This window comes from Polyodon spathula, chromosome 21 (genome assembly GCF_017654505.1).
Source record: "Polyodon spathula isolate WHYD16114869_AA chromosome 21, ASM1765450v1, whole genome shotgun sequence".
NCBI lineage: Eukaryota > Metazoa > Chordata > Actinopteri > Acipenseriformes > Polyodontidae > Polyodon > Polyodon spathula.
In genome coordinates, this window is record NC_054554.1 from 22,149,591 (window position 1) to 22,165,036 (window position 15,446).

The 15,446-nt window shown below is 36.1% G+C and overlaps 1 protein-coding gene across 4 annotated transcripts in view; it reads left to right on the forward strand.

Annotated features, from left to right (window-relative positions):
- The window catches only part of LOC121296096 (protein NO VEIN-like), an 83,765-nt gene that overhangs the window by 38,802 nt on the left and 29,517 nt on the right, over positions 1 to 15,446 (forward strand). For all 4 annotated transcript variants that reach the window (XM_041221292.1, XM_041221293.1, XM_041221294.1 and 1 more), the window contains 12 exons: positions 3,987 to 4,164; positions 4,999 to 5,176; positions 5,840 to 5,966; positions 6,445 to 6,564; positions 8,120 to 8,270; positions 8,449 to 8,561; positions 9,006 to 9,159; positions 9,688 to 9,936; positions 10,613 to 10,807; positions 12,274 to 12,452; positions 13,235 to 13,421; positions 13,896 to 14,038. In XM_041221292.1, coding sequence (XP_041077226.1) covers positions 3,987 to 4,164; positions 4,999 to 5,176; positions 5,840 to 5,966; positions 6,445 to 6,564; positions 8,120 to 8,270; positions 8,449 to 8,561; positions 9,006 to 9,159; positions 9,688 to 9,936; positions 10,613 to 10,807; positions 12,274 to 12,452; positions 13,235 to 13,421; positions 13,896 to 14,038 — 1,974 coding nt within the window. The remainder of the gene's footprint in view (positions 1 to 3,986; positions 4,165 to 4,998; positions 5,177 to 5,839; positions 5,967 to 6,444; positions 6,565 to 8,119; positions 8,271 to 8,448; positions 8,562 to 9,005; positions 9,160 to 9,687; positions 9,937 to 10,612; positions 10,808 to 12,273; positions 12,453 to 13,234; positions 13,422 to 13,895; positions 14,039 to 15,446) is intronic.

The following is a 15,446-nucleotide window of genomic DNA, read 5'->3' on the forward strand; positions in this document are numbered from 1 at the left end:
AGTGATTGCACTATTGAGATGTACCTGACAGTCATGAAATCAACTAAACTGAACCAGGGAAAGAGTAAAAACACAACTAATGATTTGTCAGCTGTTATCTTAAATGTAGTGCGCCAAGTTCATTGCATAGCAGATAATGCACTTGAACATTCAGAATAAAGATGGCTGAAGTTGTGTCTTCCTCAAATTACAATTCGAAGAATATTTATAGAATATTTCTTGTTACCTCCTTTATGGCACAAAATCCAGAAATTTATGAGGGCAGAATTTTTAAAAAACAAAGAAACAAACAAATAAATGAAAGTTCTTACGGGCCGTTGTAACATCAGAACATTCATTTCGTAGAAAAATGCATGCCTTGGGGATATGGGAATGCACAATACCTGTTTTAGTAATCTGTGCCTCTTATTAGTAGTCCCTACCTCACTCTTTCATCCCGTCTATTTAATTATTATATCCCCTTAAGAACAGCCTCTGTCAAATCATTTAAACTAGCGAAATAGTTATATTGCCACACATGTTATAAGTCAGTTTTTTTAATTTCCCAAATAATTGTACAGAATTTATGTTCTGCCTTCCTCCTGTGTTAAAGCCAGGTTTCTAGATGTCCAGAAATAAATCATTTTTAACATAACACAAAATTGTTCCTGAAATAAAACAATAAATTATTAAAAAAATAATGGCTCATTTTGTGTAAAATAGGTTACCAAGCAAAAAAAAAAAAAAACTTGCTGAGTCATTAGTCAATGTATGTATGATGTATGATTGACAGAGGAACCAACCAATGGTGTAAGCACATATAGCTTGATACTGCATTGCCGGTTGTATTTGCTCATTCTTGGGGAAATTGTAGCCTAGTTTGACGTTGTGTTATATTGTGAATAATCATACAATGGAAAATATAAAAAGTGTATACAACTAATATATACACACACACACACAGAGAAAGGTTTACCAAGCAGCAGAAGATAAGTCTTCATCGCTTCAGTTCTATGTTTTCCTTGAAAGGTTTGTTATATAATTAAACACAGGTTTTACATTTCATGGGAATTAGTTGTTGTGGTAAATTACTGTGGTGACCTGTATTATGGTTTATTGATTCATGTGTGAGTGTGATGTGAGAGGGGGGTCTGTGGTGCAAAGCCATACAGAGGCTGTCTGTGACAGGAGCGCAAAGAAGTGTGTGAGAAAGTATTTGTCTAACTTTGAGGAAAAAGTGATACAGATCTTGCTAATAGTTCCTACAGCCTTTCCACTTACAACAGACATCACTGAAAATAGCATAAATTGTTCTAGGAACATGTTTAAACACTCGTGCATATTTTGTTAGAGTAAATATATGAAAGACAGCTACAAAACTGTAATGCTATCTTTAATATAAGGTTGTTATTGAGTTATGTACAGTATTAGAAAACTGACTTTTTTTTTACTAGAAATATTTTTTTCAAACTGGGTTAATTAGTTGATTTGTTGGGGTATTCAAAGTGTTTCTGTTGATCATTAACTTTGTACAAGAGTAGTATAGCAACAGTCTTCTTTTGCTGCTTCAGCTCTTAAAAACACAAACCAGTAACATTTTCAAAAATTTACTTTACAATATTTTAATATTTTTTAAATGTTTTGTTATTGTAGTGGGTGCATATTTCCGGGTAAATGTTGTAACGTCAGTAACAGCATAATAGTGTGGCATGCATTTTCTGACGGGGATGTAAAATTTCATACACTGCAATTCCATTACACCGGACATACCCAGACATATTTCTCCTATTTGGCAATGGTCCTTTACAGATGCTGAGTACATTCAAATAACTATGTACAAATGCTTCCCTCTTTAATGGGATAGCTGAGTTTTTTTTTTTTCTCCTTTACAATGTTTATGAACTGTGGCAGTCGCTTTCTGCCTTAATAACTGATGTAGGTGTGAATAAGTACTGCAATGCACGGATTGCACTTTTTTTTCTCTTCCTCAAAACAAGAAAAAAAAAAAAAAATAATAATTTTGACCAATGAAAAATCGAGTCTCTGCGATTCCTGCCGCTAATCCCACCCTACATCAGACCTCAATTTGACCAATAAAAACCGCGAGTGTAATCCGTGCAGCAAAGAAAGGCAAGTCTCTGAACAGGGATTGAATTGTGTCTTGAGTTACTACAAAACCCTGCTGGATGCATTTGAGACACATTCATTTATAACAGTTTCTGCCAATAAGAACAGTGCTACTTCAAGCATATCTGACTTTAATATTTAACAATGAAAATTAGCTCATAGCTAAATCTGGGTGCAATATATCTTATGACATGTCATAGATGTTAAAAATGGTATGTTGTCCCTGTCAAATAAATAAATAAAATTAATACATTTCCAACGGTACAAGTTATTTGATCTTAAGATCCTTCGTAAAGTGGGTATACTAAGCAAAACTTCATTTAAATGACTCAAGCGTTGCAATATTTGTCAATGACTAAGGCCAAGTTTGAAATAAAAGTGAACAATTTCTGACTGATCTGCCTTTCCTGTTTAGCTGACTGTTCAGCTGTAACTGGTATTTCACTGGGTAATTAGGAAAAGTTATTGTTGTAATTTTATGCCAAAGCACTTTCTGTTTTAAAATTTTTTTTTGTTTTTGTGACAACACTTTTTGTAATAACGAAAGCTGCTTTTTTTTTTTTTTTAGGTGGCTGCAATATGCTTCTGTAGCTACACTATTGTTGCATCAGCACTGAGAAACATACCAGCGTGTTCTGAGAGTACTTCAAAAAAGCATAACCCATGACTTGAATATTTAGTTCTGACATAAAATAATCAGGTTTCTGTCAAAATTAAAACTTCTTCATCTTTCGCCAAACAGGAAACAGCTCTGATATTTGCCAATCTATACTTTTAAATGCAAATTCCAATTTTAATCGCACATTTACTGTAGGAATTGTTTTGTGAAAATACTAACTAACACTTATTACCAAATCTGAATCTTAGAATTTACAAATATGGATGACTTGGAAAAAATTACTGCAGCCCCCAATATACTCAGTATTAACAGTTTTAAACAGACTTATTTTATTTTAAGAAATTTAAGATCGTATAACTTGGGGGGAAAAAAGGAAGTCGCTGGTCAAGAAAATAAACCTTGATTGCGTACAACCAGAAAGCGTGTGTCTGAAACTGCCTACAGTGTAATTGAATACAACCAGCAGATAGAGAATAATTTTAATTTTTTTTTTTTTTTAAAAAGCAGCATTTTTTTCTTCATTAAATGAGGTCAGATTTTATGAGATTGTATATTTGTAACATAATCACTTTCCAGATGTGTTTCACAGCTGGGAGAAAAGCTATGGAGTGCTTTGGTTGTCTCTCATCCCTTTAGACATACTTCAAATCTCAGGCCACTGATATTAAAAGGGCTGTGTCCGGCCTGCGGGCCGAGTGTTGAGTACCGTGGTCCTACTGTATTTTGCCCATCTTTATGTATTGATTAGTCCTCGTCTGATTCTTAATGCTAGGCTCCAGCCTATATCTGTTTTTCCAAGATAACTCGGTATTGCATGAATGTCTAGCGTCTGTAAATATCATCAGTTATTGTCACTTTTGTAACACACGATTCAGTGCATTGCTCTTGTACTTTGCACACCGAGTTTGTAACTGTACAACAGGAAATATACTTTACATGTTAACTATAGGACTTTAATTTGGGCATTAAAAAACAGATCAAGAAAGAGATCTGGGGAACGTTTGTCTTAAAGATACTGCAAGGTTGTAATAGTCTTTCTAAATTATAAATGGTAATTTGCACACTAGTTTTGCTTTTTACCAATACTATAAAATGTAAACCACTCCAGCCACAAGGTAACCTTACCATTGTGTATATTATTACCACACAAAATTACATTTTTAACAGTGTGTGCTATTTCAAGCGAGTGTCTTTTACTGAACATCATTCTCTTTGTGGTGTGTAAACAACTAATGCTCGAGCCTCTGTGTTTTGTGTTTAGAATGCTGATGATAACTGTTATCCCTCGGACGGCAGTGTGCACCCCAGCTTGGTTTTTGTGGTCGAGAGAGATTGCGTCACCATTCTGAACAACGAGTGTGGATTTGAGGAAAAAAATATCCGAGCTATCTGTGATGTTGGAAGAAGCACTAAGGGGAAGCACACATATGGTTACATAGGTAAGATACCAAGCCAAGGACCAATTAGATTGTTGTATTGAATTAGATCCACCTAGTAGGTATAAATGCTAAGAAGGGTCATCCCTTCTGTTCCTTTGATAATGTTGCATTCTTACAAAAGTTACTGAACACCCTGTAGTGTTTATAAGAAACTCATTACTTTACCTTTGCTGTGTCCTGCATTATATGTATCACAGCATTATGTTTTCTAATAAATTCTTGACTGTTGACATTTTTTATCACACATCATTCACACATCATGGGTCATAAATCAAGTGGGCAATACATTTCTCAACATGTACTCTGGCGTGTTCCTCAGGAGAAGAAAAAAAAAATTCTTCTAAGGATTGGAGTGTATCCAGAACACGCTCCCTCCTGCAACAGTGCTGGTTTTCTGTTCTCACAATATGCCCCTCATTTCAGTCAGAGCACCAGAATTGTTGCAGGAGGGAGTATGAACTGGATACACTGCAATGTTTAGAAAGTAAATTCGTTTTCATCTGGCAAAAGAGTAAAAGCAGGAAAAAAGGTATGCCTCGGTTGATTTACCCATTATGTGTAAATCTCAGCATCAGAACAATCAGGATTATATTGAAAAGCATATTGCTATGATAGGGACCACACATGATACAGCAAAGGTAAAGTTATGTCTCTCTTGTAAACATTGCAGGGGCTTCTGTAACACTTTAAGGTGCCTCCGAGTTTAGATTATAAGAAACACAGCATTATAAGAAACCTGAGCATTTGCTAAGTTACAGCTTTTTATGAATAGACAGTAGGTGTTATTTTGGCTTTACCTTTGTTATTGTGAACATGATATATTTTTCCTCACAGGTCAGAAGGGCATCGGTTTCAAATCCGTTTTTAAAGTCACTGACATCCCTGAGATTCATTCCAATGGTTTCCACATCTGCTTTGACAAGAACAGTGGCCCCATGGGATACATCCTGCCTCACTGGCTTGAGAACGAGAGGCCCCTGGAACTGGACGGCACCGAACTTCAATCAAGCAGGTATGTGTTTTGAATTGAAGCTGCTATTTGCGTAACGTTAATGTGCCTGTGTGCTGCTACTGCATTTTCTCATCCTGTCTTTTGTATTGTTTTTCAGACAGGGTGTTTGCGTTGTGACTTAATATTTTGTTAGGGTTAGGGGCTATAACAGCATAGTGCCCCTAAAGTGGTAAAAAAAAAAAAAAAACTGCAAGTTTATCTGTTTTTGGATACTTCCTGTTCCTTTGCTTTGTTTTTTGGTTTTTTTTTTTAAATGATTGTTTGTATTCAAATGTTTACTATTTTAATATTTTTACTGTTCATAACCACAGGTTCAAATGTGCATGTATCCTAATGAAATTCTATAGTTTGTTTATAATACATAGCTGTTAACTACTATATTTTGTTATTAGCCCAATACAAGTTTATCTTCCCAATACTTTTTTTTTTTTTAACAGCTAATTTGATTGAAAATGGAATATAGACGATTATAGATTTGGGATCTGTTATAAATACCTTTAACAGTATTCTAAAACATTCAATATTCCAACATTGTATGAATATGTTATGACTTTTTCTGTACTGTACAAGACAAGTAAACAATGTAATTTACTGTGGAAAGTATGGAAAGGTTTAATTACAGGTTCAAAGAAATTGGTTTCTGTTTCATCTTTTTCCAAACAGCTGGACAACAAAAATCATTCTTCCCCTGCGATCAGAGAGCCACCAGACACGAAACCTGTTTCACGATGTCCACCCTTCCCTGCTCCTGTTTCTTCACCGGCTGCGCTCCATTTCCATTGTCAATCAGGTAAACCATTGAAAACCAAAACCTGCCACTGTGAGTCAGGCACAGGTCTGCAAAGTCTTGTGTGAAATTAGTTTCCCTGGTCTAGGTGTCATTCCACATGGAAGGTGTGTTCAAATCTCAAAAATGGAATTTCAATTATAATATAATATTCTCAAGCATGCAAACCGGTGAAGTAAAGGCGTTAGTTTTATTGATACGCAGCGCAAATTAAAATTTATTTTGTATTTTACTCAAAGAACTCAGTTGTTTGAAAACAGCAAGTGGTACTCGTGAATCCTTATCTTCTGTAATATCTACGACCTTTAGAAAGGTGTCCCAACCCCCAGAAATATGGAAAATATAGTAATGAATGAATGATTTTATTTCATTTTTTTTTTTTTTATATAAACATTTCCCAAATTAAATTAAAGCTGAAAGCACCAGGTCATCTATGCTGGTTTACAGAGAGGCAAAGAAAATACCGCTTGTTTTTTAACAGATTGATAACCGGTTCTTATCGATTACCCGGAAAGATTTAAGCAACAATGTGCTGGAGGTTCATCACACAGACGGAGTGGAGCGCTGGTTGGTAGTGAAGAGAAGTCTGTCAACAAAAAAGGTAAGCATCGAGTTCTTTTAAGCATGGGGATTTGCACACAATCTGCTTGCTTCATTCCAGCCTCCGAAAAATGCAAATAGGCTCTTACAAACACAAATGGAAGTGGAATATTTCACATTTCAAATATTTGGACTTGCAGCAGTATTCTTTTCCAAACAACAGTTTTGTTTATTTGTTCTGTTTATATAAGTGTTCTACTGTAGCGTTGTCATAACTGAAAAAAAAATAAAATCCTCTTTTTAACTCAAGAGCTGCATCCTATATAGTGAATTCATTTCTGTTGCTGCAAGTGGTTTGAGAATACACTGCCAGAAAAATAACTGGACAATAAAGTGCTAAAGTAATACAGGCTTATTAAGTTAGTAGGAGTCAGATAAGATACTGCATTTGTTGTAGGCTTACTGTTCCAGCTCCCAGAGCTGGAAAATTCGACCCAGTACCATTTCTTGTAGAAGGCTTGACAAACCAATATGCCAGTGACGTAGAACCCCACCACGGCTATACATTCAAAATTAGAGCGATCAGGACCATGACATATATCAGCAGTGTTACAGAATTGCATAGAATAAGAATTAGCAATGAAATGCTTATTCACAATTTGTAAGAAGCACTCTAGATCAGTGCATAAATGCAAGTTTGACGTATTCTGATTTGATACCCTCAATAACTTACTAAATAGTACTACTAAGTGTCATGACAATTGGATAAGCAGTTCTCCGATATATGCAAAAAATATAAGTGCAACATACAGGTAGACAGATGTACGGACAGGCAGACACCCCTCTATATCCCCAGATTCTGATATTCTCAATAACGTATGCTAAGCAATATTGCTACCAAGTTTCATGACAATTGGGTCAACGCTTCTACAGATATATGCAAACATATCTGAAGTGTGACGTTTGCATCTACAGGGGATTTTGATCAAGTCTGAACTTATTGCTGCATGTGGGTTAATGAAGAAGTCAGTTCAGTCCTGACACTTAAGATTCTTCTACCTAAGCTAAAAGCTATTCGGAGCCAAGTAAAGGCAGATATAGAGAGAAGTTATAATAACTCAACCCCAATTTAAAGATTATATACAAACTGAAAATCAAAAGAGAAACCTAATAAAAATGTTTTAAAAATATACACATCAATTGTTACACATGACATCAGGCAGGCAGTACATCCTGCTTCAGGGAAGAAGAATGCAGTCACTGAAAAGTAAGCATTTGACTTTAGTATGTCCCTTTTAGAAGTGTTCTGGCAAGCGTATCTCAGTTATTTTTGCATGATCCAGGAATAAAATACAGGTTTCTCATATCGGAACATGTCACTAAACAACGAAGGGCCTTATTGATTTATTTATATGCAGTCTGCTGATTTTTTTTCTAACTTCCATCCATTTTGTAAATCTTGTATGAAGTTTCCCCCACTTGTTTTAATTTATCGCTTCAGCCTGCTAGTTACATTTGGCATCAAAGGAAAATTTGACTTGGATGAGAAAGGGTTTGCTTTGAAATTGTGCTTCCTTTCATGTAATGTTTCGTTTTTTTTTCTTCTTCTTTTGTAGATTAAAGAAAATGTTGAGTGTACTGAACTGGCACTTGCCTTCAAAATTAATGAAAGAGGGAACACTCTCGGTTTTAAACTTCAACCAGAGAAACAGCCCGTCTTCGCTTTCTTACCTTTGAGAAGTTTTGGGTTCCGCTTTATCATCCAAGGTAAGAGATTTTTCGTAATGTCACTGCTGTTAATTTCATCCTCCGCTTATTATCACCACATTAAAAAGACCCTGCCAGAATATAATGGCTCTCAATGGGGACAAGCTCCTGATAATGTCACTGTGGTTATTATGACAATCGTGCCCTGCCCTCTGACTCTTCTGCTGCTGTTCTGCAGGGGACTTTGACATCCCTTCATCCCGTGAAGATGTTGACCGTGATAGCCCCTGGAACCAATGGCTTCGCTCTGAAATCGCTCAGCTCTTTCTTCACGCAATGGACACCTTCACAGTAAGTGAACAGATAGTTGGGACTGATGATTACCGGAGCTTGTAAAGTACAGGACGTACAGTGGAGCAGATACAACATTATGACAGTATATTGTGTGTGCTTGTTGCTGAAAAAAATAATTGTGATGTGTAAGTGGTTTGTTTATTCCTTAGCCTGTGATTTTGTGTTGGCAGGTGGAAGATTCAGTTTTAAAATTAAAGAAGCAGCAATAGACCATTATATTTAACTCTCAACACCACTACGTATTGTATAGGGATGATAACTATACTCCAAACTGCAGACCGCTAATTAATTATATTTCTGTAGTTAATTTACACTGCAAGAGTTCTGATAGAATGATATGACTGGTAAACATGATGATGATAATGGACCACCTGGATAAAATAGTGCTTGCAAATACAGGTATATTTTACCAGTTGGTAACAATTACAAAACTTTTAACAGGAGCATCCGGATTTCGAGGGTCTGCAGGGCCTCTGTGAGTTCTTGCAGTTCATTCCTCTTCCAGACGAGATCTTTGATTTCTTCAAGCCCGTTGCTGGACAGATCATTCAGCTTCTCAAAGGAAAGGCCTGCTTGCCCACTAAGGAAGATCAAGGTTGGTAAAATAGGTTCCCGTCAATACAGGGTGCATTTTAGGGTAAATCATTTTACACATTAATCCAGCAGCCTGCTTTTCATTGGTATCATTTCAGGTCAGGTGGACCAAGCTGGGGTTTTGATTCTGTCTTGTTGGAAAGCACTTGAAATATACTTCAAGGATATTGCTTTTCTAGTCTAGGCCAGCCTCCAGAAAAATTAGGTCAAAGTTGATCGAAATAGGCACTTATACTGCCTTCAGACACTTTCACACAAGGCGGGGCATTGGTTACACAGCGCTTTTGCCTGCCCAGCATGACTCCTGCCCTGACACTATCACTGTGGTTATGTATTATCATCAACTGCAAATGGAGGAAACACCTCCCCCGAATTTGGTACACTTGAGGTGGTATCTGATAAACTGCTTGAAATATGAAAAGTAATATATTTTAAGTGGCGTGTACAAGATGAAACCTTTGTCATTTTAGAAGTCTCTGAGTTTACTCAACTTAAAAACTTTTTTTTTTTTTTAATTTTTGTTTTTCAGACGGCAATATCGAGTTTAAATTGCCCTCACAAATCGCTGTTTCTCAGGATGTGCTGATGCAGGAGGTGATTTGTCCAGAGCTGCTTCACAGACACCTCAACCTCTCCTACCTGAACCCAGTTGTGCAGTCAGCACTCCCCTCCTCTCTGATTTCAGCGCTAGGTGTGCACAGGCTTACAGGAAGTGACATCACCACTGTCACCTCTGCCATGGCCAAAGAGATGATTGAGGATGACGGCACATACAATGGTAATGAATATACGATAATACATTAGAAGCTGAAGGTACTGTATAAGGAGAAAGATTATCAGACATCATATTTCTATACTAAACCTTATATGGAAACAGAACTTTTCTGTCATTTCCATTTCAAAATGTTGGATTAAGGAAAGGTGTTTTCTGGATGTGTTGTAAAAAATTCAGTATAAAATATTGCAAAAACAGCATTGCAAATGTTTTTAGGAAGTAATCTATTGATCTAGGCAGGACCCTACATTATTATACACCCTTACTCAGTGCTGTCTGAAGGTTTAATATCCATTTTCTTACCCCTTAGTGATATTATTACTTGTCTTCTGTTGACGATCTTTTGGGTTTTGCTTGTAACTTGTAACATGCAGATATTTCAGGCACAATGCCCGATGTCTATAGACTGAAGTTGTATCTGCTTCCTGGTACCTAAGCATTGCAGGTGTTCAAACTCTTGCCTCAATCAGAACATGCGATCTACAGCAAAAAATAAGCAGAAGTTTTATCTGTCGTTTTTATATATTTAAAATATGAAGGAATTAATGAAAACCCAGAAGATTTTCAGTACAATAAAAGGGGGACCAGTAATGTTGCTAAAGCTATTGGTTAGCACTAACGGTCAATGACAAGAATGGATCTATTACTGCAGTATACACTAGGAATTGTGTTCTTTCAGATGACTCATTGAAAAAGATTGCAAAACTGCTGGTGTGCAACTTCCGAAGCCTTGAGCAGGAGTATGGAGCTGTGGACAGCATGCTGCAGGTCCTGAAATCTATCCGAATCATCCCTCTGGCCGACGGGCGAATGGTGTCTCTGAACAGCCTGGGTGTGTTTTTCCCCCTCTGCGATTCTCAGAATGCTCAAACAGGTACTTGCAGGGTTCATTCCTAATGGCTACTGATTTACTTTGATAAAATACAATATTGGAGAAATGGTCTTGGACCATTTATGTTTCATGGAAGAATAAAGGAGCCAGGATCCTATTTTATATATAATGTTCCAACGCTATTGCTCCATGGACCTCTCCTAAAAGTAAACCTAAAGACTCAGTTGAGATATGTTCATGAAGTGAAAAGTCAGTTAAGCAGATTTAGCAGAGGCCTGATGCCCAAACACCTGGTAATTTCAACACTATTTGTAAACAAGGGCACTCTTGAAACCCAGTACTGGACTATGTGTGAGTTTCCAACCATGTATTAATATTCATCTTTGATTGGTTGCGTCGTTTGGCAATTGAAGCGCATATCAACTAATTGCAAGTCTTATAAAAGTGTTCATTTTCTGGAGATGCAGAACCACTGGGATTTGAGTGGTTGTTGACCATTTTATCCCACTTCAGTAAAACAGAAGGGCTGGCCTCTGTAGAAAACAATGGGAGAGCAGTGACTGGGTGTTGCATAACAATGAGTAATGTATGTAGAGGTGTAGGTGATGCAACGGATTGCCTGCACTCCTCTGACAATGGGGCAATCTATCTAGTTAAATTGTGCTACTATATTTTATGCTTGTACTAAGTAAAGCTTATAATGAGACCCTTGAGTAGGAATGAAATACTGCCTTTGAAGTGGAAATCCTAGAATATTTGTATTGTTGCAGGCTGTAGTTAATAATAATGCTACTTAGTTCTGACTCACTGTTTGGCTGAAAGTTGATTTGCATGTGGCTTTGATTCACTTGAATATTGCAGTTCCTTTATGTTTCGTAAAAGAAACGATAGATGTGTCTTTTGTAAATGTCACCTAAGCCTCTCAAAGAAAGGCTAGAAGTTTTTTTTTGTTTGTTTTTTAGTTATAAACATCTTTTTTCTTAAGAGATTTGTGGATATTAAAAAAAATCGTGTTCATGTTCGTTTTAGCCTTGTGTAAACCAGCTGATGGTATTTTTTTTGTTGTTTTTTGTTTTTTATTTAAACAACTTGTGGAGCAGTGAGACTTAGTTGATACTTTCACCTTAAATTAATTGTAGCTAACAAAATCATTCCATAAAACTACTTCATCATACAATTTCACTACATAGGTCTTAAACATACAGTTTTACACATCTTGTAGCAAACATTCGGGGTCATGTTATTGGCTGCAAAACATGTCCGTCAATAAGGGAAGCAGCTGACAGGTTAATTACATGAAAGAATTGAAGGGGTGGGGACAATTTAACTTTCAAGGCAAAATGATCAAAGAAATGCAACATGTACATGTTTAACCAGCTAAGGGATTAATTGACCTCATGAGAATCAGAGTTTTATAACAACTTTGGAAGGGAGAGAATAGCAGAGAACAATAACATTGTTTGCAGCATAACTGGGTCTTTTTTTTTTCTTTCTCTTTTGATGTGAAGGCTTGGAGGCAATTTATAAAGATCTGAATACAGTGAATCCTAAATTGCTTGAGTGCCTGGATCCACTGAGCAACTCCCAAGTGAAAGAGCTTCTAAAAAAACTGGACGTGCATGACCTGGAACCAGAGAAGGTCATCCTGGAGCACATACTGCCCATCCTCAAGAACGGATACTGGAAGGTAGCTGATCTTCTCTCAAGACACTACAGTTCAACCTGCTTAATACCACTCCTGTTAACACGCCGTGTTAAATAAAGGTCAATGTGGACAAGCTCCTGATAATCTGGTTATCACATTAGCAAGAGATTGCTGGAGTGTACGTTGTGCACATCAGTACTGACCATATATATAGGATATAAATAAAAATAAAACATATACCATGACACTGTTAATTTGGTTTAGGGTGATGGTTACATTATAATTAGGAGGCAACATAAAAAAGGTTTTTTTATGTTAGAATATTCTTTCAAAATTTAAATGAATATTTCACTGAATATTGAAATGAATATATCACTGATATATATATATATATCTATATATATAATATATATATATATATATCTATATATATATATATATATATATATATATATATATATATATATATATATATATATATATATATATATATATATATATATATATATATATATATATATATATATATATATATCAGTATTAAATTATGAGTGAAAATAAAGCTATTAACATTGGAATAAGTCACAAGAGTACTTTTATTAAATATGGATGTTATGAATCATTTAACCGGTAAACGACGAGGTATTTAAACACTTTACATGTATATTGATTTAAACAGATTTACAGCCTTATTCAGGGACTAGATTATTTTTTTTATTTGAATGACGGTGGTATAATGATCCTCTAGTGTTCACAACTGATGCTGTGTTATTTTTCATACATAGGCATGCTTGCAAACAATAACTACATTATTATTTTTTCAGGAAAAGCCAGAAGACATTGTGATCAGCTATGTGGTGTTCATTAAACAGCATTCCAGCACTCGGGGCCTCGCAAAACTGAAGACTTTCTTCCCAGTTCTCACAAACAAAGGCTTTGTCTGTCCATATGAGCACAAGGTCCAGTTTTCAAAGGAGTATGGGAACATCGATCTGCCATCAAAACTCCCAGGTAACTAAGGAAACCATTGATTTCTGGCTTACCAAAATAAAAGCTTCAACTGGGCTATGGTGCTGGGGACTGGGATATGTGTCGTCTGTTCATATTCAAATCGCAATAGAGGTGATTTTTGAGTCTGGTTCTCAAATGCAATTCAAAACATGCTGTAGTGTGGTGTCAGCCAGTTTAAATCAGTAGTTTAAAATGCATAGACTGACACTTGCTTAGTAAATATATCTATGTTAATCCAAATGAGGTATTACCCAGGGGTGATTTGATAGAGCCACTTAACATTACTACATTCAGTGCAAATACAGTGCATAAAATCAAATCAGATCTTTTTAATGTTATGTTTTTAAAATCCACCACTGTCTGGATCATTAAAATAGCCCACTTGAGTGAAACAGAACCCTTTTATGTTTTGACCTCTTACGTACCAGCAGCAGCATAGTGTAGTAAACCTGTGCTTCCCCTTTGTTGCCTCAGGAGTGGACTGGGTGTTGCTGCACCCCTGCTATTTAAGAGCAGATGCAGATGTGAGTGGCTGGAGGGAACTCTTCAGTGTCCTAGGAGTGCAGGACTTGCTGATTTTCAGAAAGGAGAAACGATCCCTTACGAAAAAGGAACTGGTAAGCCACCTGGCCCTCATCTCTATTTTATCACACTCATATTTGGCTCAAACTTTCCTCCACTTTTAAACGTGTAATCTTCTTTGTTTAGATTACAACTAATAAACGTTTAAAAAATTTGCAAACTAAAACTAGCACCTGTATCATAAGTCTATCATTTATCTCTGGTTTGTTTTACTTACTGATTCCATGACTTTCTGCTCCATTTATTAAACAGTGTTTGCAGTCCTTTTTACCTATAGATGTGCAGAATGTCAGAAGTTCTCTGATCGCTTTGTACTCCACCACACAACCAAGTGTGTGAAAATAGCCCATCTTCAAGTATCTGATTTATATTCTACCTGTCTGGAAGACTATTATGTTCATCTTGGTATATGTGAGGTAGTATTTGTTAACCAGTTCTAAGGTAAACTTTGCTGTTTACTTACCAGCAGTTACAAAATGTAAATGTGGCCCAGCATTATCAAAAATCCAGTCCTGCAATCTGACTGTGTCTTCCACCATTTTATTTTATTTATTCTTTTTTTTGGGGGGGTTTTATTTTCCCTTCCTCCACTCTTCTCACACCAATCAAAAACATAACAGCAAGAATATACCAGCAGTACTCTGGTCTGACTCCTGGAGGCGCAGTATCTCACTTCTGGACACCATATGTGAATAGAATGGCTTGAGCTTTGACGTCTGTGCATAACTGATTCACATAGTGCAATGTGCTAGACTGATTCACATGTTCCATCTTTGAGTTTTGTTCATGATAAGCAAGAAAGTAAGTCTAACAGGCTTGATGGAGGGCTGATGTTAGGCGTTCATGTGGCATTTATATTCAGGCTTGCACAAATGATTGATATTTCACAAGGAACTCAAAAGACTCTGTGGACATTTGGAAGATGTCCACCCCATGTTCCCTGACAGTTTCCTAAACAGTTATTCGATCCTATGCTTGTTGTATATTCAATACTTGTGAAATATTCATTTAAATTTTGAAAGAATATTCTAACATGAAAAAAACCTTTTTTATGTTGCGTCCTAATTATAATGTAACCATCACCCTACACCAAATTAACAGTGTCATGGTATATGTTTTATTTTTATTTATATCCTATATATATATATATATATATATATATATATATATATATATATATATATATATATATATATATATATATATATATCACTTGCGCATTGCTGGGTGAAAAAAAAAAAAATCTTGGAACCACATGACAGTTGTATTATGTCATGACACAACATTTAACAAATCAGAGAGTTGAAGGGCCGGGTTTTTTGGGTTTTGTGTGTTTGTTGTGATATTGTAACACTATGTACCCAGGTGCTTGTGAGAGATAGGTGTTCATGTACAAAGGCTTTATGGAATATCAGCTGAACACTTGTTAGCTGATATACAAAT